This window comes from Cornus florida, unplaced genomic scaffold, assembly GCF_030987335.1.
Source record: "Cornus florida cultivar Cherokee Brave unplaced genomic scaffold, ASM3098733v1 CherokeeBrave_3.0.0_Hap2_Chr01, whole genome shotgun sequence".
Classification (NCBI taxonomy): Eukaryota; Viridiplantae; Streptophyta; class Magnoliopsida; order Cornales; family Cornaceae; genus Cornus; species Cornus florida.
The window spans coordinates 91,696,953-91,724,694 of record NW_026775571.1 but is presented as its reverse complement, the minus strand read 5'-3'; the positions used below and the strand labels follow the sequence as shown (position 1 = coordinate 91,724,694).

The 27,742-nt window shown below is 34.9% G+C and overlaps 3 protein-coding genes across 3 annotated transcripts; all 3 read right to left on the bottom strand.

Moving 5' to 3' along the window:
* Positions 1–328: 328 nt before the first annotated feature.
* On the bottom strand, positions 329–7,250 carry LOC132306404 (external alternative NAD(P)H-ubiquinone oxidoreductase B2, mitochondrial-like). Its single transcript, XM_059803790.1, has 11 exons — positions 7,120–7,250; positions 6,875–7,011; positions 4,478–4,754; positions 3,824–4,030; positions 3,378–3,628; positions 2,435–2,654; positions 2,205–2,309; positions 1,684–1,956; positions 1,445–1,566; positions 796–915; positions 329–680 (listed from the first exon to the last, which is right to left on the bottom strand). The coding sequence occupies exons 2-11, from the start codon at positions 6,961–6,963 to the stop codon at positions 593–595; spliced, it is 1,752 nt and encodes a 583-aa protein (XP_059659773.1). The 5' UTR covers positions 6,964–7,011; positions 7,120–7,250; the 3' UTR covers positions 329–592.
* Positions 7,251–12,091: 4,841 nt separating this feature from the next.
* LOC132306394 (uncharacterized) lies at positions 12,092–13,473 on the bottom strand. Its single transcript, XM_059803778.1, has one exon. The coding sequence runs from the start codon at positions 13,281–13,283 to the stop codon at positions 12,561–12,563; it is 723 nt and encodes a 240-aa protein (XP_059659761.1). The 5' UTR covers positions 13,284–13,473; the 3' UTR covers positions 12,092–12,560.
* A 4,183-nt stretch (positions 13,474–17,656) lies between these two features.
* LOC132306387 (uncharacterized) lies at positions 17,657–22,406 on the bottom strand. The gene is made up of 9 exons (XM_059803769.1): positions 22,137–22,406; positions 20,219–20,982; positions 19,900–20,088; positions 19,669–19,777; positions 19,454–19,512; positions 19,128–19,371; positions 18,955–19,028; positions 18,189–18,756; positions 17,657–18,006 (listed from the first exon to the last, which is right to left on the bottom strand). The coding sequence occupies exons 1-9, from the start codon at positions 22,264–22,266 to the stop codon at positions 17,909–17,911; spliced, it is 2,235 nt and encodes a 744-aa protein (XP_059659752.1). The 5' UTR covers positions 22,267–22,406; the 3' UTR covers positions 17,657–17,908.
* Positions 22,407–27,742: the final 5,336 nt, after the last annotated feature.

Genomic DNA, 27,742 nt, shown 5'->3' with positions numbered 1-27,742 from the left:
TGCTAATCTAGGCATGCAAGTATAATGATTCTCAAACCTAACACTCTTAACTTCTCGAAGAATGCAACTAACATTCAATTTTCGTTCTAAATAGCATTGTCCACTCACAATTCAACTCCAAACTTTCCTTCCTTTCTCAACACACAGCCTTTTGATATGTTCAATACTCGGTTTGATCCACGTCTTTGAAATTATCAATCACGATATTCCATTGTCGAGGTACTAGGAATTATGTGTTGGTTATTACGTTGGAATAGCATCACATTTGTATCTCAGCCAAAATTCAAGGGAAAAAAGAATTCATTATGCCACTATCCATATAACCATGTTTATTATTCGAAAAAACCATCTGCAATCTTCACATTTATAACCCAAGCATAGTCTAAAAGTGAATTTAGCTACAAAAATTGGGACCAGCTCATCCCCTTAGTTCCGGTAACATGTCCAAGGCAATGCGTATTTTCTTGAAGTTATTAAAGAATTATTACAGTAATCAACTAGGAAAACAAAATTTGCCTCAGCTATTAACTGGTGAATCGTAGTTTTAAAAAAAACGCACCCCAAACTAATTCAGAACCTGTTAGTGGATGCCTCAAATGCTACTCGAGTCCCTCCCAAAAACAAAGCGCTTGGTCCAATCCGATACCACCAAGGTCCTTGTGCGCCAGCTGACAAGCTTGCTGAATGTTGAGAAAAGGCAACAATTGGAATGAGGATCATAACTTACAAAATTTTTCTTCTACAAAGTTTGAGCAGTTACCCAGCCAACATAATTGACAAAAAGGAAGAAATTACCTTGCATACACAGAATACCAAAGCCACTGAGAGCTGCGACCAATCGAAACCCAATCCCCAGGAAGTTGTGCCGCTGTTTGCTCACCTCCCAATGGAGCAAATTGTCCAAAATGTTTGTACCTTGAATAAGGATCATCAACACAATAAATAAACCATTCACCAACCGATCTAAGAGCATTGAATTTTTGGTATATAAAGTTACTTTAATTTCAGTATATAATATTAATTATCCAATGTGGCAAAATAATAGAGCTAGACTCAACTCGGCCAACAGGGAACTCAAGATTTCCATGTGATCAATGCCTACATGCTTCATAGTTTTTTTTTTCCCTTACCTAAAATGAAAAAATTTGACTTTTATCATCTCATTTGGGTCCTGTCAAATTATTGCATGAGTGCATGACTAAACATCAACCACAATGTTCCTCTCGTCTGTTCACCTATTGAGGCCTAAAGAGCATACTAAATTTTTGAAGTTTTGTGACATCCGGTTCTAACATGGCTCCAGCATGATACTAACATACTATAATAATAGTATTCTCAACACAATACTGGTGGTACTAAAAAAGAAAATACCCAGCAAATTATTGGAAGAGTAGGATGGGGTTTGGAAGGGAGGGGGGGTTCCTCACAGATGGTGCAGTTGTACCTGAAGGGACGAAAACGATGGCGACCTTCTCCCCTGAACCGAAGAGGACCTTCGGGATTTTTCTCACACTCCTCCATACGGTTAAAACAATTAGCAAGGTAGGAACCTTGCTGAGTTGCAACCTGAAATTCCATTTACACAAATATATATCAGAAAATGTATGTAAGCAGCAAGCAGTGATATGTTTCTTTAAAAGATATCAATATACCGAGTACAGCATAATTAAATTGGCACAATACCTGTGCTGTTGCTGGAAGATTCTTCATCTGAGAATCCACTTGTGAAAGAGCTTTTTTGAATTCTTCGATATTCAACTCAATGGATTCTTTTGCAACGTCTCCTTTGGAATCCTTCAACAGATCTACAATACTGCCCATCTGCTTATTCTTCAAATAGAGCTCCAATTGAGGGTATCTTTCACAGATGTCATCTACAACTTCTTGAAATTCTTTAACTGTAAGTGTTCCCGATTTGTCCTTGTCTGCTTTACTAAATATTGCCGAAATATCTTCCTGAATTAGAAATTGTAATTGAAGTAAACAAAATTTAGCGCCTGCTGAGTATCAAGGACTTGATTACTTCACCAAAAGGCAAGAAATATAAACGAATAACAGATATAACAGGCTTAATGTGTCAATTTAAGTACCCAAACTGATGCCATAAACTAGTGGACACAGCTGTGCCCACAAGCATTAGCACACCAGTCATTGACTAAATATCCAGGCTAAAAATTTTCTGAATAAGTTAAGAGTGCATGTACCATGACTTTGCGCTGATTAATTGTTGCACAATCTCCAAGAGCATATATGCTATCGCACCCCTCAACTCGAAGCCATTCATCGGTTGCTATTGCACGTCTATTGGTCTGTGCTCAATAAAACATATGTTGGCTTAAATGAGATATAAATACACCATTGAGAAAAAAATTTAAAATAAACAAATGAAAAAATTTAACTACTAAATTATTTCATTGTTAAAGAAGAATTGTACCTGACCAATCTGCTTCATAAAATCCATTACAACAGGACGAGTCCCAATACCAGTTGACCAGACAACCATTCCATATGGCATAGAAGAAATTTCCCCATTTCCTCTCTCTTTAGTAGAAATTTCTTTGTCAGATACCTTGACAACCATTGACCCCAATTTCACATCAATACCTTCTCTTTGAAATTTTTCTTCCGCAAATGCTGTGATTCTTTTGTCAAACCTGCAAACACAAGCTTCCAATTGCATAAGAGGACATCCATGGAAATGAAAAAACAGCGTGACAAATATCAAAATAATCAGGCGAAGTGTTTGTTCCTAATTCACAGAAGTGGAAAGACACTAAAGGAGAGGGAGATACTCATTGATTTTTATGAAATCGCACCATTCAACTCGAACAGAAATGCAATTCACATCTAGCACACAAATGGTCCAATTTCATGTCTGTAAATACGTACAAAAAAAACAATTGGTGTCTGGAACTTATTTTTTTCTGCACACAAGTTACATAACATGATCATTAACGGATGGCTTGGCAGATTTGTTTTCAGATATCATCCTAGCAAGTTGAGACCAAATTATGTATGCAATGAGAGTCTGGTAGTCGATTCTAACACACTACATTTTATACATCCTATTCCCAAATTTGGGTATTGCACGCACTTAAATTAACGTACCCAAACTCCTAAATTTTTGGCTTTTTAGATAGTTTTATATCTAAATTTATGGAGGCTGCAAATTTCAATTTACAATTCTTGTATTTGTGCCAAGTCATTCTCCAAGTAGTAACAATAAGAACACTAGTATTTGAAAGGAATGTGTATGAAGTTCTCAATCACTAGTAATGATCATGTTAAGACACAGCTTAAGTAGGTTATGGAGGACCGAACAACAAAGTATAATTCAGAGAGAAACAACAAAGAACTAACGAGTTCCATACTCTTACATGTTCAATATATGATCTCCTGCCTCGAGAAGTGTTATTTTTACTAAATCCTTGACCTTAGGATATAACTTGACTAAATCTTCATTGACAAAATCATGAAGCTCCGCTGAAAACTCCACACCAGTAGGACCTCCGCCAACAACAACAAACTGAAGAATTTTTTTCCTCTCTTCATCGCTTAGGTTAGGCAGGCTGGCCCTCTCAAAGCAGTCGATAACAGTCCTACGGATCTTCTGAGCATCTTCTACTTCCTGCATGAAGCGCATTTTAATGAACAAATTAGCAATAAGTTAGTGTACATGTATGAGAACAACTGGGTCCATATATACCAGAATCCCCGAATGACCAAAATCCCCTGTTTCAGAGTTTTAAATTGCTACAAAAGCTGAAAAAAATTGGTCATTAAAAATACAATGACGATAAAACAAGATTTTCAAGTAAGTTACCTTCAAGAAATGGCAATTTTCCTCCACACCAGGAGTGTTGAATGTATTAGAGCGAGCTCCCATGGCTATTACAAGGTAATCATAGTCTACAACAAATTCTTCGTTCCCATTCAAATTGTTTCCTTGATTAGATCGACAGTAAACTTTCTTATTTTTGGCATCAATCTTAAAACATTCAGCTTCCCAGTAACAAATATCTAGATCTTTCTGCCAGTGAAGACAAAGAAAACACTGTGTCAGTAAATTCTTAAAATGAAATTAATAAACAATTAGTGAAATGGAGATTACTAGACAAAAAATTAACCACCACGTCCATAAGAACAAAAGAGTACTCATAAGAGCTAGCAAGAATCAAGTAAAGCTCTAAGGCTATTATGAGCCTACATAAATTTATTACATTCAAGTGATACATACCTTAGCCTACATAAATTTCTTACATCCAGTGATACATACATAAGTCTAAAGCCAACATTAAAATGAAATATGATTTACATCAACTTTTACATAAATTCAAAGAAGACACCACTTAAAACTTCAAGCATAGTTCCATTGGAGCACCATGGCAAAAACAACCATAGCAATACTAAGAAATAATAAATCTTTATCTACTAAACGCATCATGCAAATTCATCTCTAAGGATCTACTTTTTGTACCTTTCTGACAATGTTGCGAATGGGTTCGACAATGCTGCGAGCTTCCACTGTGCCACATGTAACACTTGGTAACAAAGGTGTGAAAGCAAAATAATTACGAGGAGATATCACCTCGACATCATATGAGGAATTCTTCAGGCTCTTCAAGAAACTTGTTCCAGCCCATCCAGTGCCAAGTACCACCACCCTCTTTTTCTTGCTATCAACCTCAGATGGATTAACAATGTTGACACCATCATATGATTTTGACTCGGAGTAAGCCACAAGGCCTCCACCACTGCCAATATTTAAAAAAAAAAAAAAAAAAAAAGGAGGAGGAGAGAGAGGGAGAGAGAGAGATGAAGTTATTAAATTATATGAACTTGATTTCAGCAGTCCTTATAAGATTAAAACTAACATCGGTTGAGATAATTAGAAAAAATCTAATAGCATATGGTTTAATTAAAGTTATGGCCTTAGACAGATTGGAATATCCAATCCAAATTGCGGGGAAATACTTTGTTGTGTGAAATTGAATTAACATTGAATCCAGCTATATGATTGAAAAACAATATCTTTCAAGTAGGACCACCATAGGAAGACAAGTGAAATTTACTTCTATCCAAATGGAGTAAAGAATGAGGAATGGAATTCCATACCAAAAAGTTAATTATTTCAAAAGTTAAATATCAACGAAGAAAATGGTTCGATGAGCCAATTCAACTCTAAAAGAATGCATAATTAACCATGAACCAGTTGTTAACCAGAGAAGTCATTTCACAATTTTACTGGTCAAATGAATTGGTGGAATTTGCTTGATTGCATTATTAAGCAATATTGCATTCTTCAATCATTTCTTCTCATCTGGAAAGCCTATCATTTTACTCAGCATCACTTTTAAATGCAACCAAAATTCTACCTATACATTGCTCGAGTAAATCAACTATCCTTTGCTTCTCTTCTAGTTTTCTGATATTTCCATGCTGGACGTGTTTCCATATGGACAATTTGTCATTGCTAAAACCTTTGGTCTTGTCATTGGCCACTTAAATAGCAATTTAAGTAAAACATCAGCATAAATGTTGATGAAGAGGATAATAAACTAATTGAAACTAGCAAAAAATGTATCATATAGCTTTCCTTAAGAATATTTAGGAGTTATTTCTCCACAAGCACTTCCAAATTAAAATGCAGTCAATTCTAGTATTTCCTGCGTTCTCAATAAGACAATAAAATTACTCCCTGGTTTGCCTTATTTTGGGCTCTAACTTCATTTAGTCGCACTTTAATGAATAAATCACCACACTCAACAAGCTAATAGAAAAACAAAAACAATAAACTGGCTTGACTTTTAACTAATGTGCTACTTGTTCCTGTTTTCCTTTCATTAGTTCTTTTTCCTCTGCTCCTACCTTTGACACCCCTGCATCCTTTCCTTCTTCAAGTAATCCCTTTCAGGAACATGACAATATTTTTCTCTTGTGCCGGATCGACCAAACAGAAACTTATGCCTCAGTAGGTTTCTGAAGTTTGCAAAAGAAGCAAAGACTAGCCCAATGACCACAGTCCAACCACAAAAAAGAAAGAAAGAAAGACTACAACAATGCTGTAACCACGCGAACTGATGTGAAATATGCACCACTTGGCAGGAAGTTAGGAAAACACGGCCACTAATGTTTGGGCAGAGAACAACAATCCATGTACTCTAGCTGATAACTTAATGACATTAAGATCTAACATAACATCTAATGTCTGCACTTCCCTCTGTACCGAGCTTTTATGTTTTAACTGCTAACAATTGTAAGTAAGCCTTATACACACACACACACATATAAAACATAAGGAAAGTTTAAAAATCTTTGCCTCAATCAAGTGTCAAAACTCCAAATTACAGATCTAGCATCCTAAACCAGCTTGAAAACAATTAACCATAAAAAAAGTATTTGTTTTAGCAATCAAAATTTTCACACTCTACCTGCTTAAATTGCATTGATTTTCATTTAACAATCAATTAATAATTTAGTACTTGTTATAATTATAAGATTGTGACCTATAATCGCCATAACTAAAAGCAAAGACCATCCATATAGCAATTACTGAACCAAAACAACTTAATTATGTGATAACAAATCAAAATCAATGAACTCTGGTGTACAAATCAGAGCAAATCCAAATTTGAACCTAACAAAGTACAAAACGAATCAATACAAATCGAAATGAACTAACAGAAAACCTAATAAAGTAGTACCTAATTGTGAAGAGAACATATATAACAATTACAGAACCAAAACAAATTAATTATATGATAAGAAATAAAAATCAATGAACTCTGGTCTACAAATCCAAATTTAAACCTAACGGAGAACAAAACGAATCAATACAAACCGAAATGAAGAAACAGAAATGAAACAGTAGTACCTAATTGAGAAGACAACCAGAATATTAGCGAGAGAAGGATGGCCGTTGAAAGCTCGAGAAAATCTCTGGTAGAAAGAGAAACGACTCATTGTGGCGTCAGCCTTGCGAGCTCAGATCTAGCCAGAAACTTGGAGGAACTGTAACAGAAACGACTTGATTACTGTTAGTTGGAACAAAAGCATACGTATACAAATATATTTAAATATATCGAGAGAGAGAGAGAGAGAGAGACGTGTTGTTCTTACTGGTTATTCTCTCGAATTTAGAGAGAGAAAGTAGAGAGAGAGAGAGAGAGAGAGAGGAGGCAGCCGTGATACGACTTTGAACTTCCTTCCAGAGTGACCCAAGAAGGTGGGAGGTGGGAGGGAGGGTGCTGAGAACGTGATGTGTCACGATGGTGCCAGCTTTGATTTTGCTTTGTCGTGGCGCGCAAGATTGAGACACGCGTTTTTTTTTTTTTTTTTGGAGGAAATATAGGTGGACAATCCGAGTTTTATTTTTACAATTATTTCATTGACATTCAAAGTTTCAAAACTCTGTCCCGATGAATAAAATATCTGGAGTCCGAACTCCGAATCTCAGACCGAAAATGAGTGTGGGTCTCATTCGCCTTTGGTCTCTAAATTTGGAAAATATATTTAGCATGTTAGGTGCACTGTCTACCAGACTACTAGAGTCATCCATTTTTGCACACATAGTGCACGGTGTACTGAATATACCGAATACCTACTTTAAATTTAGAGAGTGGTTCATTTGATTTTTGGAAAGAGAACACTGGACATTTGATTCCAGATCCATTACCACTTGACACATAAATATCTATCAAGTTTGTGTAAATTTTACTGTCTCCCTCCTATATTAATTAGCCATTTTAGAGAGTATTGCAATTATTGCATTATTCTTTTTTAAAATTATCAAGTTGTACTTTTAAGTTTAAATATATGTATTATTAAGTGAGATTTTTTAAAAAGTTTAATTAAGAAAACATAACTTTTATTGATCAAAACCCTAGTCTAGAGACCGTGCTCTAATTTCTCCCTTTGAGAGATTTGAGAAAGTCTATAATGCTCTAAAAATGCATTAACATGTGATATCTCTTTTAATAAATGACGGATACTTCGTATCAACCTACTTCAAAATATTATAAATTTTCTTGACTTCTTGAATATGTGGGCCCCACTTGTGCTGGGAACGTCTTTTTTTTTTGCTAACATTACTCTTCGTTTACTACTACGGTCTTTAATAAGTGAAAATGGAATAAGGTTTAAATGAGAAAATTGATGGACTTAGTTGAAGTTTATTAAATTACAAGACTTGGACTTACAAATGAAGGAAGAGAGTTGAACGGCAACATAAATTGTGTGCGCGCGCTCCTGCAGTAGCTTTAAATAAGGAGAACTGGCAAATAAAAAAAAATTCCGAAAATTAGTTTGGTTGACAATTCATCGAAATTATTTTTTTCGTTGAAATATTATATAATTATTTGATATTTTTTCGCATTTTTGAAAATTGCTTCTGTTTTTTCTTTATATAACAAAAATAGATATAATTATTGGACACCATGCAACTTTTGATTTTGCATTAAAAAACATGAGAAATTACTACACCTCCCGGGCTAATCACAAAGCACCATATAAGTAAATGTGTTAAATTTATGTCAATTTCAAACAAATTTTTGTTCATGTGTCACTTCGTAATTAATCGGTATCAATGATTCCGGATCACGCTCTACAAAGACATAGGCAGTCTACAGGTCCGCAGCCCACACAAGATTGCCAAACAAACAGAACACATACAAACCCATACCCAAACTTCTTGGGTCAATCCAACTGTCATTCAGAATTCGGCTTTTGGGCTTAATTCATAGCTGATCTCTGGGCCTTCCTCGTAGCCATCAAAGAACCGGGTCCTTTCCTGAACAAAATTTTGTACTACTACATCTTCTTGTGCACTTACATGGAGAATACAACACAGTGCAAGGGTGTAGCTTTCTCCTTGTAAAATTGTTACATTGTTGCATTTTGATATAATGCAAAATGTTAGATGGAAGTTACATTCTCTATATAATTGTGTTAAATTTGTATGGTAAAGGTACAATAAATACTCTCACCTTACACTCCTATATCAGAGGTTGGGAGTTCGAATTCTTTTTGGGACCGGAGAATTTTTTTTGTTACTTGTCCCGTGCATGTGAAAAGGAATGACTTTATTTGCTTAACGGTGGATTAAGGAGTGCTCTAAAACGTTCAACACCACATCGTGAAAAAAAAAAAAAAAAAAAAAAAAAAAAAATTCTATTACAAAAAGGGAAACAAAGAAGTGCATTGAGAGTATTTGTCAAGGAAATTTTTTTTGGGATATTTTGTTCAGTCTCATCGGTTGAATAAGACAGACACTGTGCAAGTCTCATTTTGGGCCTAACCTCACTTAAAGACAAGCTAGGTTAGGCAAATTATTCATTACACTCTTGTTGTTTTGAGTCACTTTCATTGTTCCAAATCGAGTGAATTTAGAAGTGACTAAAAATGACACGTCTTGAGACATCCATTTCATTTGGGCATTTAAGCTCATATTTGATTAGACTAATTAGTCTTTTAGCGAAAAGTTTCATAATTGATTGGAAATTTGACCATTGATAACCATATAATCCTAAACCGTCGATGAGGGTTGTGTTAGAAAGTGTGTAACCTACCAAGTCATTATTAATATTTATTAAATAAATTTTAATTTATTTATCTTCGTATAATATTAACGAATAATTGTGTTAAGTAATTTAAAGAGTTTTTTATTCAATTGCCCATTAAATATTATACGATGAGTTTATATGCACGCAAACTAAAGACACATGAATTGAAGTTATGAATCTAACGATATTCGTAATTATTAATGTTCGTACTAAAATGTTTTATTTCGTGAGCATAACCGTTTGTTTCTAACTCAATGAAAACACTAAGTGAAGTAACTTATCTCGATCATTTAAATGAAGTGATTCAGAACCAAATGTATTGGCGTGCAGGACATGTTGAACGGATCGTTAATAAATAAAAAAATTACTTGCACCATCATGAATATTTTTCCTTATTTTTTACCAATGTAAATTAACTCTTAATCTTGAAAGCTATAGGTTGTATTAAAATTTACTTTGATATACTTGATATCCACATGGCAAAGTATTTTGGTTAGGTTGATTTGATTACAGAAAACTGGTCAGTTATATTTAATGTTAGTTCGGATAAACCTAAATGACCAAATATAGATTTATTAGTACATTGAAGTGATAAAAATATTTAACAAAATAACTAATTAACGTGAAATGATTGATTTATGGTATTAACTCACTCTTGGGGCTAGATTATAATTAATACCAATTATTCATATCGTTAAGTATAATTATTTTTTTAGTGGAGTTGAAAATAATTAATAAAAGGTATTTTAATAGTTTAAGTAGTTAGCAAATTAATAAAATAAAGCATTGAAGTTTTGGATAAAAATAAGCCTATCATATCGCATTCCTAAATATAAGCAGTAAATTAAAGGTGAATATGTGTGAAATAAAGCGAAACATGGATTGCTCATGTTTTAATTGTAAAAAAAAAATTCATTGTAGAACATAATAACTCAAAGATAATGAATTAGAAAAGGGATGGCAAAAGGTACCACTACTACGCCATCATCAGCTTGTTTTAAACATAAATAAGGATGCCAAAATAGTCTGCCTGTGGTGCACTAACTTTGTCGAATTCCATTTAAAGCAGTTTTGAAGGCTTGCTTAATGGTTTTAAACTACATGAGTTTTGTAATAAAAACCCGGACAGGTGCAGGGCAGGACGAAGGAAAGTCATCCCGCCTCGTTTATAATTTTAAAAATACTATTTTACTCTTGTGTATCATGTTTTATACAAAGTTACCTTATTGTTGGAAGAACGCTACTTAATATTTGTTTGGTTAATTCGATATAATTGTGAAAATATTCCTAAGAATAAATTACAGTGACACTTCACGTAGTTTGCCTTATTGACACCCAAATACAACTTGGCCTATTTTTTGACAATGACGCCCCTCAGGTTTGCAACATTTGACAAAAGACATCCCAGGCCGCTTTAACACATGATAAAATGAACAGAATGTCATTTAACTTGTGAATTGCCCATTTAAATAATGAAATTATAAATTTAACAGTCTTTAATTTTCAAAGCACTCCCTCACTAATAACCTGGAACAAAATTAGAATCAAACACAAGCGATTCAATTGAACTCAATATGTGTCTTTGTTTTTTTTTTTTTCCTAGTTGATACTCACACCCCTCCAAAGAATTGTTTGCATCTAGTAAGAATCGATCCTAAAACCTAATGAGACACCAGAGCACAAGTCTTTTCTAACTAAGCCACCTTGAGATTGTCCATTAGATTTCTAGAAATTTAAACCAAACAGTAAATTGAGATTGTCACAATTGTACCCTTTCAAACACTTCACACCCACATTCCATCTTCTCCGTCTGATCATCCCTCTTACTGGGTTCACCACTGTCCTTTGTTGTCGTTGCCACCACCAACAATTGAGATGATAACTTAGAGAGAGAGAGACAATGGTTAGTAATGCATCAAGGGTAATTCTGTCGTTTAAGTCTTCTGATAATTTATATAAAAAATTAATTAAATATTGAAGAGTAATCTTGTCTTTTCCTCTCTTTTTAGGGACTGTATACGAGTTGTCATTGTTAAAAAAATGTCTAACTTGTATATGTCTATCAATAAAAAAAGAGTAATAATAAAGGAACCGAAAAGGAATTCCCGAATTAACATTAAATTTAACATGGATACTGTTTAAGTAGATGAGGTGGATAAAAACAAGTCAAATTTTGTATTTATTCGGGTTTAATTCTTCGGTCTCCCTATCATTATTCATAAAAAAAAATTAGCCTATACCTAAATAGGAGCTTTTAGCATTTGAGTGGGATTTTTTTTTTTTGGAAAAAATATTGACCCGGACCGGTTTGCTAAGACACACACACACACAAAAGAGTTTGCTAAATTTTTTGAATTTAAGACTCCGTTTGTTTTAAAGTAAAATATTATCAATGTTTTTTTATTTTTTGTGTTTAGTTGTCGTATTTACGAAAAAATATATATTAAAATTTAACAAAAATAATTTATTCCTTAATTTTCAGTAACTTATTTTACATGCCCCGCCTAATGGACACGTAACCCTTTATCAAACACAGACAAAGTAAAAATAAAAGAATATTTCACCTGCAAAAGAAATTTTAGATAGTATAACGATTTTTATTTGTACAAAAATAAAATAGAAAACCTAAAATAAAGTCATTATCCATGACTTAGCTGTCTATGCTAGTTGTTGATAGGAAAAAACAGGATAGATTGCACTTCCAAGTCCTAACATTTTGACACAGCTTCAATAATAAGACGCACACAATATACATACAACCAAAACCTCACTTCACACTCAAATGGCACATCCATTAAGTTCATTAAGTTCATCGATACTTTCACCGTAGGAGAGATGTATCAGTCATTTTCATTGTACTATATCTTTGGATTTAGTGCTTAATGCACCTAAAACATTGGTAAAATACAACACTAATCTCTGTTTACCAAACTCAAAACCCAATTATCCAAAATCTCTTTTTCTCTGTCTCCAATGACACTTTAATTAATCAAGATTAACTTAATCAAACTCTCGCCGGAATTCGTCATCTCTCGCCGTTGAAATGTCAATCTCAATCAGGTTCTCTTCTTCAACTTCACTTGTTCTCTTACCATCCAATGCAATCTCAATCAACCCATCTCCGCCGTCTTCCTCCCACCTGAAACCCATACTCTCCGGCGAGTCCCAGCCTCCGATCACCGGAAAATCGCCGTCCGACGAGTCATCCGAGTCAGATTCCGGATAATACAGCGACAACGAAGGGTATCTCTCGATACCTGTTTCACGTCTCTCTCCTTTCTCGACCGGAACGTCGTCGTTTCCTTCTCCTTCTTCGTCTTCACCTTCGTACTCTTCGTATATGACCTCCAACGGTGCTCTCAAGTTCCATTCAACAAACGAATCGGCGTAAAACGGATTTGGATTCAAATCCAAACCCAAACTCGTTTCGCGTGAGACCCATTTGTGATCTTCCTCTGTTGATGAATCATGGGTTTGTTGTGCGTCGGTGGAATTGAATTCCTTTTCCGTCGTTTGGATGAGCCCTAATCGAGGAAGAGAAAGAAAGAGAATTCCAGTTGAAATCAGAACCGGGGAGAAAACAATTCCGAGGAAAAGTCGAGGGAAATAGAGGAGAATTAGGGTGTAGAGTGTGACAATGCTTGAGAAGAGAGGGTCAGAGGAAAGAGTGGAGAGAAAGGAATATGTTCTTTCTAGAAACGTCATGGTCGAATTGAATTCCATATGGAGGAGATTCAGAAAATAAAATAGGGGAAGTCAGAGAGGGAGAGAGGAGAGAATGGAATACGTTTGAATGGAAAGGAAAATGATGGTTGGGGATGCGATAATAGACATAATATATACATATGCATGAATGCGTAGAGAGAGGATAAAAAAAAAAGGTTTGTGAAGAGACTTTTGGGGAGTGCGTAAGAGGAAGGAAAGAATGGAATATTAATGGGGAGTGGTGGTGTGTTTCACAATGAAAATACAGTGAGAAGACTATTCAACTCACTTGTTGGTCGTTAGTCACTGTTTAAAGCAAGTCACGTAACTAAGAGTGAGCAAATTTAAGAGGGGGGTGTGACAATTGTAGAATTAAGTCGTAAATAATGAGGATTTGAGTCAGAATGTATGTAGAGTGGGTACATGTTTGAAATGTGAAAGTGACACCCATCGAAAATGATTGTGTGACTTAGGGTTTAACATTTAGTACCATTTAAAAAAAAACCTATTTTGGGTTCCAAACATACCATCATTATCATTCAAATTGTGATCTATGTAAGAAAAATGTAATCAGAACCTAATAAGTAGAACATATTTTGATTTCAGAATATCACCCTTCCTTAATGTAATTTTAAAAGAGGTGATATTTGCACAAATTCTTATATATATGAATTCGTTACTTAAATTAAATGGCATAAATTCCTTTTATACTTCGTTTTTAAGTATCAAATCAAAAAGGTAGCATTACTTGACATTTAAATGAAACATGTTTGAACTTTGGCGGAATTGCTTAACATGCAATTTTTTTATTAATCATTTTTACCAAATATAAAAAGTTGTGGTCTCATTTCATAATATTTTAATCAAAACTTATACTATATAACTAATCAACCTAAAAGTCATTTTCCTTTATAAATGGACTGTATTTAGCCATTTATTACTTTCCTCTTAATGAGTAATGATAGACTTGCCGACGTCCAATTAATCCAATGAATTAAGGATCTTGTGATCAAGTGATATTTTAAATTGTTGAAATCTTATCTACCGTAATATACAAATTTGGAATTACTATCAAGCTAATTAATACAACCATCATATGGAATACTCTTTTTTTTCTTTTCTTTATTTTATCTAACGGGTAATGTCATCATTTTCTTAGGCAAACCAGATAATAACATTTTTTCAAGACGTTTTTTTTTTTTTTTGGCTAATTAATTGCAATTACTAATTCAAGTGTTCTCCCTCGCGTGGATAGGATAAGGGGATGGCACTGCTTTCAACCGATGCACTCAAAGCCTGTGGCTTAGTGATATCTCATCTATTGTTCAAGCCTCTTCAAATGTTGCCATTTAATGTAATAATAATAATAATAATAATAATAAAGGAAATAAAAACAAAAGAAGAAGAAAAAAAAAAAAAAAACATGGATGCATATATGAGACATAGCATATTACTTCCCTTGGCTTGCATGTGCTGAGCATAAAGAGATAATGTGTCCCAATATGTTGAAAAGCTAACCCCATAAAAAAGAAGCTTCAAATGAATGCAAACTACGTATTAGCTTTTAGGTTTCTCTAACTTGTGGATTTGATATTTGGGATGGAAAGGTCCAACTTCCCTCCTCTCCCCACCCTCTCTCTCTCTCTCTCTCACACACACACACACACACACACACTCTCTCTCTCTCTCTCTCTCTCTCTCTTCAATAATAAAGTGAAACAGTGGAAGTTCCACAGTGGAGCATTGGGTCTACCACTAATCCTAGCTTGACTTCCAAGGAAAATAATGCAGGTCTTGGATGGATTGTATCCTTATATATCTGAATGGAACACTGAATTTCTACCACAAGTTTATACGGTATGGGTTAAGGCACAATGTTTCATGTTGATCCAAGAAAAAATTAATGCCGTTTCAGAGAGTGAGAGATCAAACCTTTATGGAGCTAGATGGATCGGATCGAATAGCATCATAACATACTCCAAATGTGCATTTTTACAAATGTATCTTCCTATTACTGATTTCCCAATTCATTGATATATATATATATATATATATATCTATATATATATATATATATATATGTATAATGTATATAAAAAGTTTATATCTGAATTTTGGTGATGTTAAGAGTGTATTCCTACCATAGTTTCCTCATCATGAGTGGATCAAATAAATGGACATTCTATAATTCTTTTTTAAGTGTGACGTAAGATTAAATGACTACCATGGTATTTCTCTTGTACCAATGTGCACTAGTTTAGATACTATAAACTTAATCTCATAGTGCTTCGTTTTCATTATAAGTGGACTTGTTAAAATTCTTTTATATTAAGGCATCAAATTGGACTACATGGCCTTTCTATTATGCCATTATGTTACCGTTAACAGTGAACTTCTCTAATGCTTCGTTCAGTATGAAAGAAAAAAAATTAAATAGAAGAAAGAGAAGAAAGAATGAATAGAAAGAGATTGTTTGCTTCTTTCTTTTTAATCCTATTAAAAACAAATGTGTGTGTGAGTTTTTGAATTAAAATAAAAAATAAGAGTTGCAAAAGAATTGGTTTTCTTGAGTCATTAGTATACACCTGTGGGACGATTTGGTAGATATGATTTTGAGTCTCACATTCCAAAAGAATCTTTTAATGGGAAATTGGGTTTGATGAAAAAATATTAAAATAAATTATCTCTAACACACAAATTGTTTTTCATGTGCTAGTGACCCTCCTAGCCTCCTTTATAAATATTTTTTTCATGCTCAATTCTCCCTTTCTTAATTTCAGAACATACTAAAATAATCGATACGTACTCTATAACATGGAGTGGAGTCAGGAGTGTGGTATGATTTTTATTGCGAATATCTCCTCTTTTATTTTCAATAAAATTTTGTTTGATGTTAGTCCATAAAAATATTGTGCTGAATTCAAAGGCCCCACCAACAACATACATAACAAGGTTGTTAAAGAATTGAACAATAAAGATGACATCTATATAATTGAAAGATATTATTTTGAGTGCGTCAGCATAAAAGTGGTTTCTTTCTTCTTCTTTTTTTTTTTTTTAAATAATAAATAGTGCCCATTTATGAGCACACTCCAATGCATACCATGGTCCGTAGATGTGATGTATATCGGTCCAAGTATAACAGACTCAGATAAATATCGGTGTAAATTGACCGAATTGACTAGTTCATGAAAATATGTAACGATATAGGACTCTTAAAAAATAATTACAAACATGCCGATATCGGACCCTGAAAGTGTGTCCAACCATGCTTGAGACACTAAGACTCTTGGAATGAATCCCACTTCAATGCATTTAAGTGCTTCAACTCGGTTAATTCTGACTACTTCTCTTTGTGAAGATAGCATCATTCTTGAGACACTAATACTCTTAAAATATAGACCGACCGAGTTGACCGGTTCATGAAATGCATAATAGTATCAGACTCTTAAAAAAGAATGACAAATAGACTGATAGGTGGAACAATGCTTGAGACATTAGTACTCTTAAAAGGAATCCCACTACAATGCATTGAAGTGTTTGAACTCCGATATTTCCGACTACTTCTCACTCGGTGTGAAAATGGCATCACTCTTTTCTCTCTGTCTTTTCTTCTTCTTCTTCTTCTTCTTCTTCTTTTTTTTTTTCAAGGCCATACAATGATCAATGAAATATTAGAATATGACAAGACAAGACATTTGGACGGCCAGTTAGAGGGAGCCCAGCTTTAATGATGTGGATTGTGGTTTTTAGCTATGGCTGACAACAAATCACAGCAGTCAATTCAAATAATTCAACCTTAAGAGTTTGGTGGACCTTAACAAATTAATTCATGTGGCATTGCCAATATGTCACAACATGATTATCACATGGTTTTGGGCCCTTAAAATGTACTCCAGGCATTGACTTTTAATATATATATATATATATATATATATATGGACTTTACTAATAATAGCCTTGTACTTTTTATTTACTAACACCAACTTTTACCCAAATTATCAATGGACTGTTAACTCAATGGTATAACTTCTCCAATTCAAAGAAAGGTGAGAAGTTGAAACTCAGTAGAGGTCACCGGAGTTCCTAATACACGATACTCCTGCTTTTGTGAAACTACAGAAGAGTTTGATATACAGAGTCTTGCCTCTACCTCCACAAACCGCAATGCCCTCTGATATTTGTCAATAAGTACCATCAAGAAAAATATTTTTTAACCTACAATACCATAAATATTTTTTAACCTGTGCTTTAACATTCAATTAAATTTATTTTGTTTTGTCTTCCAACACATCCAAGGATAAAATTCTCATCTCAACAAAATAATGAAAGCCCAACAGAAGCATTTATAGAAGAGTAAATATAAAACAATAACAAACATTTCAAAAGGATTAAAGTGGAAACTTATATTGCTTTATAGATGTAGTATGTCCACAAAAGAAAACAAACCAGTAATATTAGTCATGACAAAGGGCCTTGGATTCTAGCTAATGCTTGAAAAAGTTTCAGTCAGTTGAGTCTTTTTCCACCTTTTGATTCCTAGAACTATAGCTGTTCCCATTATACTTTATACCATAGACATCATGAAACCAAGAGCTCTCCCTTGCAGTTTTCACAACCAGCCGACAACATTCTAACAGCCATCAGTATGGACGAGGCGGACCATAACCTCCAGAATACTGTGTGTAAGTCGGAATATTTCCAGTTGGAGGCCTTGGAACCGGAGATGCATATTGCGAATCTGAAGACACAAAAATGAAGTTAGGGACAACAAAATAAAACAATCAAATGATGCCCTATATGACAAAATTCCAGATTAGCTTGCTGTGACAACACCTGAGAGCGTGTGCAGAATACATGACCAAACAACTACAAAACACAGAACAAGATTTCAAAACCCAAGCAACCAGTTAAAATACCTACCATATGTAATTGGAGGTGGCTGCAGAAATGTCTGTTGTCTTGGAGATTGCAGATTAACTAGGGGGCTTCCCGAGCCACTATGTCCACCATGAGAGTTGTAAGAGAGTGAACCACCCTGGTAAGAACCCTGGTTATAGAGAGCACTCTCTCCATAGGTAGCTCCTGTAGTTGCACCCCCGGGAATAAAATTCCTATTCTGAGCGCTGGGATGGTTATAGAGATCACCCGCTCCATAGGTACCATAAGAGTCAGTAGCACCCCCAGGAATGGCAATTCTACTTGCATTGTCATTTCTCATGTGAGCGCTGGGATGGTTATAGAGATCACCCGCTCCATAGGTACCATAAGAGTCAGTAGCACCCCCAGGAATGGCAATACTACTTGCATTGTCATTTCTCATGTGACCATATGCATCGTAACTCCCATACCCTTTGAAGTCACCTCTATGAAGAGAACCACCAGTGCTTGAGTAGTTTCCAAAAGGAACGTCTCTCAATGCAGGACTTTGATTGGAAGAAAATGATTCTGTTCTTCCAAGTGGTTCAGCTCCCAAATATGCAGAGCTCGCCTACAGAATTTAGCAAATCAATTTCAAAGAAGTGAAACTTCTCTTTCCCAATAAAAAATGACTGGGTATTTATAAAGCATAAATAAACGCATGTCTCAAAGAAGCTACCAGAAAATTTAGCTTCTCACAGAAGCATGTAGAAACGCGGACCTCAATTACGAATTCATAAAACCAAAAAACAAATCAAATTTGACTTGCCTGCCAAGGACTTTGGTAACCATAGTTCAACGGAGGCTGGGGTGGATGAGAACTTTGACAATGTCCACCAGCAACTGAACCAAAATGAGAACATATCATCAACATATGAAAAAACATTGGGGGACCAATTGCCAATTCCAAAAGAACTCACAGATGAGGGGGGAAGGGGAAACCTGGTACTGTTCCTTGATTATGTATTGAAGTGCCACAATATGACTGGATAGGGTTTCCACCAGAATAAGGTGTAGTTGTTGCACGTGTACCATATGACTGAACAGAAGTACCATATGACTGAACAGAACTTTCACGCGAATAAGGTGAAGTGTTGTTCATTGAGTTCCTTGTGGATTCTAGGGAGCGCTTCATCTCATACAAATATTTTTGTATTTCTACTCTGCTGTGTTCTGGAAACATAACCTTTACAAAACATACATCGAAGCATTAGCCACAATATCAAGATATTGTCAAAAAATCAAGTATCCAGCTCCTGAGCAATTACTTGATCAAAATACTCATCTGCACCAGCCATGTCCTTGCTCACAGGCAAAGCAAAATTGGCTGCCAGAGAGAAATTACAGGTCACATCAACAAAGAAAAGAACTCAAGCAATTAGAGAAACAGCGCCCAATATATATGTATATTATATATATATATATATATATATATATATATATATATATATATAAGAGCTAATGTGGTTGCTAGTTGGTATACCTAACATTTCATTTACTGCTTCAGCCGGAACCTCCTTTCCCATTTCTTTGAATCTTTTCTCTGAACGAGCCGTGAGCTCCTCTGGTTTTGGAAATACCACAACGGCAATCTGTTTTGGGTCGTGAAGGTCAGAAGATGTATCAAAAAGAAATTAGGAAGTAAAAAAAAAAAAAAAATCACTCTATAACATATGACCTCCATAAAAGATTAAACAACTTATTTTCAGATTACCTTCCTATAGTTTGCAAAAGGCCTCAGTTTACGTTTCCGAGCACTCTTGTAGACATTTGTCTGATCAAGGATGTAATTACGACTTGTCTTGGAAGCCCTTAATAATAAGGTATTAAAAATCCCAGTTGCACGGTCCATCAAGCGATCAAATCTTTCACCATAATTTTGCTTACGCAGAAGACCAGGTACCTGAAAGTAGTCGAACATTGATCAATCTGAAAGATAACTATGACATAATAAACAATCTTGTGGATCCTACAAACAGCAAGAAATAAAACTAAAAACAAAACAAAGAGAAAATAAAAATAAAATCAGAAACCTTCATTTGATCCAGAGCTAGGTTTGTTCCAAGCAATACATATCTTTTCTCAGGGTGATCCTTCACCCATTTCTCTGCCCAAGTTGTCTTGCCAGAAGCAGGTAAACCAACCATCATCATCACTTCACAATCCCTTTGATTAGAAAAGGTGGGTCCCATTATTGCATTTCCATCGTCAATAGCAGAAGCCCAAGGTTTGTAACCTTGTTCAGGAACCAGTCCATCTTCAATGCTAAATTGAACCTGGACTACAACATTTTTCAACAGAACATGGGGAAACAGTGCTGATTCCCATTGTAGCTTTCTTGTTGGAGAGTCCACTACCCCAAGACCCCTCGGCCCTGCATTAAAATGAATTGCAGTACCCAACCATTTCCCATTCTTTGAAAAACCAATGGAAGCCAATGGTTTATTTTCTAGATTTACAGCACAGACAATTGTATCGCCAACCCCATATTTCTCACCATAATCAGAGAACTTCCCTGCCTTAGAAAATTTTCCAGTGCCACCGAACCCAAAGCTGTGCGGAGTCTCCCCAAGGTTTCCCACTGAATCATCCCCTCTCGAGATGCCAAGACGACACACATGCTGCTGGTCAAGATTAGTGTCTTCCATTACAACTGGCTGGGCTAAAATGATTTTGCAACCAAAACAATACTTCCCCCCAGTTATTCCCACATTGGCACGAGCACCAGACCAGCAATAAGCAAAACCTTGCTCATGAAGTGCAGAACCTTGTAGACCATTGCCTTCGACATTGAAATCTGATGAAAGGATATCCAATTTTCCCATCAGCTATTCAAGAATAAATCATAATATAGTAGAACCAATTTTGATAAAGTATATCATACAGAAAGGTAGAATTGAGTGAACACCTTTAAAAATCAACATAAATTATCAGAACTCGAGTGGAAAAGCTTGTAAAAAAGTGATCAGCAATTTAAAAAATTAATCATAATAACCAATATCGATACAGTATACATACTGCACAAAAAGGTGGACCTGAGTGAGCACCGTTAAAAATCAACAGAAATTATCAGAACTCCAGTGAAAAAGCTTGTAAAAAGGTATTCATACAAAAAGGTAGACTTGAGTGAACACAGGTAACAATCAACAGAAATTTTCAGAACTCGAGTGAAAAAGCTTGTTAAAAGGTGCTCATCTATTCAAAAAATTAATCATAATATAGTAGAACCAATTTCAATACAGTATATCATTACATAAAGGTATGTCTGATCTGTTTGGGATTAGATTTTCCTTGCATGTTAATTCAACACAGGAACAAATATTTACATCCCATCTATTTTAGAACTGCAAAAAGTTAGGGTTTACAACAATGCAAGTTAACTACAAATTCAATAATATTTGGCATTATAGAATCTAGATTACAATACATCAAAAGCCAATATATAATTAAAAATTTAAATTAAAAAAAAAATTCCATAGTGTAAACGTACACAAATTTTAAAGTCTAATATCAAATTGATTCAAGAAAACGAGAAATTGAGTGCCAAAGTGATTCATAATAAACAAACTCGACCTAATAGGTCAGGAATCTACAAATTAGGGTTTTTAAAACCCTGAGGTTCAGAGAAGAATTTGAGCACCCAAGTATTACTAATGTCAAAACGAATCAGCAATGCAATGTTCAAATAAGAGAGAAATTGAGCGCGAAAGTGATTCAAAGTATACAAACTCGACCTAATTGGACAGAAATCTACAAATTAGGGTTCCTAAAATACATCATATGGGATTCAAAGAACAATCGCCAAATAAGTAAGAAACTGAGCGCGCAAATGATTCATAGTAAACAAACTCGACCAAATTGGGCAGAAATCTACATATTAGGGTTTTCAAATGAGGTTCAAAGAAGAAATCAAGAACCCAAGATTTGGTGTTGTCAAAGCGATAAAATTACCTAAATCGCAATCAGCAGGGTTAAGCTCGACGACCGTCTTCGCTTTCGACTCCGTTTTGTCGAACTTTGTCTTCTTGGTTTCAGGTTCACCGCTTTCTGCTTTGGGTAGTTCGCGTTTCGTGGAAGCCATTGAAGAATCTGGTAGTCACTCTCACTCTACGTGCATGAAGTGGAAGAGAGAGAGAGAGAGAGAAACTTAACAGATATGAATGCATACGACCTCTTAGAAATATATATAGTGGAATGTCTCTGACCTCTTCGTCGTTATATATATAGTGGCACAGATAAACAGACTTAACAAATGATTTTTATTTATTTATTTATTTTTTTTTTTCCATGACCGACTAGAGAATTGAATTTTTTTAAAAAAATTTAGTTATTTCATGATTTTTGCATTTTCACCTTTGACCTCCTCACAAGAAGACTTTTCTCTAAAAATTTTATTTTTTGTTGTTATACTATACACTCTGTTTAGATAGTACAAATTTGATCACAATTACCTTAAAATTTTACTTAAGAATTCATTATTACACCTGTGATCAGGCGGGCAGCCCCTCCACGACACGGCTCTCTCTCACACTCTCTTTTTCCGAACAGGCAAATCAAGTAAAAAAAAACTTTGTAAGGTTTGAATTGTTTGATTTCTATATTGAAATTTTTTTTTATGTATTTTATCAATAAAACGTTGTAAGATTTGATCCTATCTTTTCAGTTTTCTTTATTGAGTCAATAAAACCTTGTAAGTTTGATTTCATCTTGAAATTGTTTTCTATAATTGATTTCATTTTGAATTTTTGTTCTATATTGACTCAATAAAATCTTGAAATTGTATTCTGTATTTCTTCTGTTTCTCTTGTCGAAGACAAAGACTAGATTTCACGACAGAAATACCATGATTTATTGATTTGGTGATAGTTGGATATGTAACCGATTGATTTGGTGATAGTTGGGTATGTAACCGAGCCCGAGCTTGGCTCGCTCAAGCTCGAACAGCGCAATATAGATAACGAGTCGAGCTCGAACAACCCAAGGCTCGACTCAGCTCAGATCGTCTTATTTGTAGCCCTATCCACAACCACGAAAATATAAACAATGTAGTAAAACGAGTAAAGTTAAGTTTGAGAAATGACACTTTCGGAGGAAACCCTTATTAGTGAAAATCTACCAATCGTTTGGAAAAAATCTTGAAAGCTCTGTTGTCTCAGCAAAATAATTCACTAGTGTCGAAACAAAGTACAATAGACTCTGACGATCACACCATTTCATTCTACTAAAAACCAATTGAACACATCTTGGCAACTCCTCCGTTCAACATCACTCAAAGTCAGGCTTACTTCCTTTATTCCTATAGAATGATAGCTTGTAGATCAACAAGTACTCCACGAACACATTGATCTCTTCGTAGTGTGACTGAAACCTCCTCTTCTTTCATAAATGATTTTGTGATGGTTTATAAGAAAACCTGTTGATTTGATCAATTTGTAAACTGATGTAAACTCTGAAGATTCATCGTTGACCAGTAGAAGAACATTAACCTAATCACTCTCGTGTTTAAGTGTGTTGTTGGGTTTGTGGCTCAAAATTTGTGTGCAGAAAGTTAGTTTCCTTTTTTGTTTTGGAAGCTGCGAGAAATAGTTTCCTGATTGGTTTTAGAATCCAAAAGACTTGGGGGAAAAGGCTAAAGATTTGGGAAAGAAATTACACCTGCTATTTTAGAGTTGAGGATTGATATGGTAACTCCTTGTAGGTAAGTTGATCCTTATCCAACAAGGAATTGGATTTGAGGAATACTTGTCCAACAAGGAATTGAGTTTTGAAGACTCTATAAATAGAGATGGGTATGAGGGGGTTTAGAGAGAGAAAGAGAAAAGACAAAAGATGTAAGGGGTTTAAGGGTGAGTGTTGTGAGGAGATGGGAGAATATATGTAATTCCTGAGTGTATACATGTAGCCTCAAAAGAGATGATGAGTGAGTGAGTGTAGATTTTGACATGTGGTTGTATATTCTCTTCCTTGATTCATAATAGTGAAATCTCTTTCTCCCATGGACGTAACCCTAAAGTTGGGTGAACCATGTAAAATATTGTGTTGTGCGTGGATGTGTATGATTGTTATCTCTATATATGCTTGTGTTAATGTGATGTGATGATACTTCCGCTGTGTGTGATGAATGAGGGATTTAACTCTCAACAACAGCCGACCGTTGAGTGGGTTGGAGGGAGTTAATTATCTCCAACAACTAGTATCAGAGCCGATGGTGGGTCAGAGCCTGTGATTAGTCCTGAAGATTAGTAAAAGAAGATTGCTGCGAAGTTTGTCAGAGTAGAGGATGATAATAAGGTGCTATGGAGATTCAATCAAAGTTAATGATGACATGAAGGTATGAAGAAGGTGATGACGTGAAGCCCATGAGGAACAAGTCTTGTGACAAGCCAGAAGATGCTCGTTTTCAAGATGGGGCAAAGGTGATAGAGGTGAAACCCACGAGGAACAAGTTTTGAGGACAACTCAAGAGTGGGTGCTAGTTCTCAAGATAGGGCAAGGGGTGTGAAGAATGAAGGGGTTTGCTCTAAGACCGATAAAGAGCAAAGGGGAATATGAAGAGTAAAGAGAGGTTTGTTGTTTTGAGCCAGAAAAGCAATTGACGAAGATGAGTTAAAAATTGGTAGATTGCCATGCGTGAGCAATTGAACACCAATGAGATGGATAGAGAAGATAGAAGAAAAAAAGAAGAATGATGAAATTCGAGAAAAAGTGGAGATTGTTAGAGTGTTTCTTAAGTTCATCATAGTGCATTATTTGAGGTGGAGAAATTTTCAGTTGAGGTGGAGCTATGAAGAGCTTGAGGTGAAGGTATGAAGAGATCCTTGTTCGAGGTGGAGTTATGAAGAAGTACGTGAAGATAGAATTTTGAGCTAGGTGGAGATTGTTGGATTTGTGGCTCAAAATTTGTGTGTAGAAAATTAATTTCCTTTTTTGTTTTAGAAGCTACGAGAAATAGTTTCCTGATTGGTTTTGGAATCCAGAAGACTTGGGGAAAAAGGCCAAAGATTTGGAAAATAAATTATACCTGCTATTTTAGAGTTGAAGATGGATATGGTAACTCCTTGTAGGTAAGTTGATCCTTGTCCAACAAGGAATTAGATTTGAGATATACTTATCCAACAAGTAATTGAGTTTTGAAGACTCTATAAATAGAGATGGGTATGAGGGGTTTAGAGAGAAAGAGACAAAAGATGTAAGGGGTTTAAGGGTGAGTGTTGTGAGGAGATAGGAGAATATATATAATTCCCGAGTGTATACATGTAGCCTCAAAAGAGATGATGAGTGAGTGAGTGGGGGTTTTGACATGTGGTTGTATATTCTCTTCCTTGATTCATAATAGTGAAATCTCTCTCTCCCATAGACGTAACCCTAGAGTTGGGTGAACCATGTAAAATATTATGTTGTGCGTGGATGTGTATGATTGTTATCTCTATATATGCTTGTGTTAATGTGATGTGATGATACTTCCGCTGTGTGTGATGAAGGAGGGATTTAACTCTCAACAACAGCCGACCGTTAAGTGGGTTGGAGGGAGTTAATTATCCCCAACATGTGTGTCCTCAAAAAAATCTCTCAAAAATTTTCAATGTTCATTTAAAAGATAAAAATTTTAATTTTTCAATTGAAGCAATCAATCTCTTAGGTTAGAGATAGATGTGTTTTATATATATATATATATATATATATATATATATATATATATATATAAAAGACGTTTTTAAAAGGTAAAAAGACTTTCATTAGTATTTGGGTAAAAATGAGAAACTTGAAAGTTACCAAAATCTGAATTTTGGCACATTTTAGAAAACGCAATCGATTCTGTTTAAAACACCACCGGTTGTGTTTTTATTGAGAGCAATTTTATCATAGAGAACACAAATGGTTCTATTTTGAAACACCACTTGTTGTGTTTTTACTGAGAGCAAATTTAAGACTTGAGAAATGTGCACAGTTGTGTTTGCTGATGGCAAAAAATTGACCTATTTTGACTCTAAAAAACTTAATACTCTCACAACCCACCCAAACCATACAAGTGCAATGTGTCATAACTCACATATCTGTTCTAAACAATGTTTTTGACTAATTCAACTATAAGAGGCACTTGTACTTTCTTTTTTCTTTTTTCTTTTTTTTTTTCTTAGCAAACAGCAAAAAAAAAAACTAGCAGAGAATAGGACAGTAATCCAAATCCACAAATTGAAGCACTTCCTCTGGAATTCAAGAGATAACAGAATCAACACGCAAGCAAGATGAGGAGAGTGATGCAAGGGCATGGGCTACTCAATTACCTTGCCGCCTCACATGAGAAACCTTAACCCATGAGAAAAGGTCCAAATCAATGCAAATATTATAGATACATGGAGCGATGACAGAAGGGCACTTAAAACCCACTTGCAGAGTTTTCACAAGATTTTTAGTATCACATTCAAACCAAACTTTCTGAAAATCAAAAACACGAGCCCACATGATAGCAAGTCTAAAAGTGAAGGCTTCAGCCACCAATGGAGATGGAGTCGAAATTTGCTTAAAAACTACTGCCTTAAGAACCAAGCCTTCTGAATCTCTGAAAATAGTTCCCTCACCCCCAAGGCCGGCTGAATGGAAAAAAGATGCATCAACATTGCACTTGATTTTGCCTAGAGGGGGAGGAGACCAAGAAAGAGGGGAAACAAAAGTTTTGGGAGTCAAATGCAAATTCAAACAACACCTCTGCGTATCAAAAAACTCCAAGAAACTTTGGACTGCCTTGGAGGCCACAATTGAAGGATTCCAAAGTTCACCCCCAAAAATTAATTTGTTTCGAGCTTTCCATAAAAATCAGCAACAAAAGGAAACCAAGCTCATCATAGAAGCTACCTCCGTACGGCCAGAAGCAAAATTATGGAGGCACTTGTACTTCAATTTCGAAATTCAAGATAAACAAAAATACAAATCCATCATCAAGTTTTGACCAATATAATTTGCCAATATTATAAATACGTATCTTACAATATGCTGCCATTTTTCAGTCAAACTAATGTACATAGAAGTAACAAACAATTGATCAAAGAAAGAATAAGAAAAAAAAAAATCAATCACTGTAAATGAATTAATACTTAAAATTCTGAGGTTCAACTGATTCCTTATGATTATGATTGGGTTGTCTGTCATAAGAGATTTTAATCTGAACTCTAAGATGAAGTTGAAAGGGCGTGCCTATATTTGTCCAACTCCTTTTAAATTCAATTTTCAATTATCTTTCTGTCTAAAAAATTATACGAATGGATTTCCACCGTCTCCAATTCTATTCATTTACAATATAACTCTCCATATTCGTCTTAAATCTCCATTTTATTTTTCATGGCTGTTTAAGTTATTTAAAATAATATCATAGTATAAAATTTATCACGTGTGTGTGTGTGTATATATATATTATCTTTTATACATATCTAAGTTTATAAAAATATATATTTTTATGTCATTGCATATTCTGTATTCTAATATTTAATAATGAGACCATTGCACTTACTTTCCTTGTAAACTGTCTAAATAACAAGTACATCCTTTACGATTTCAAATAC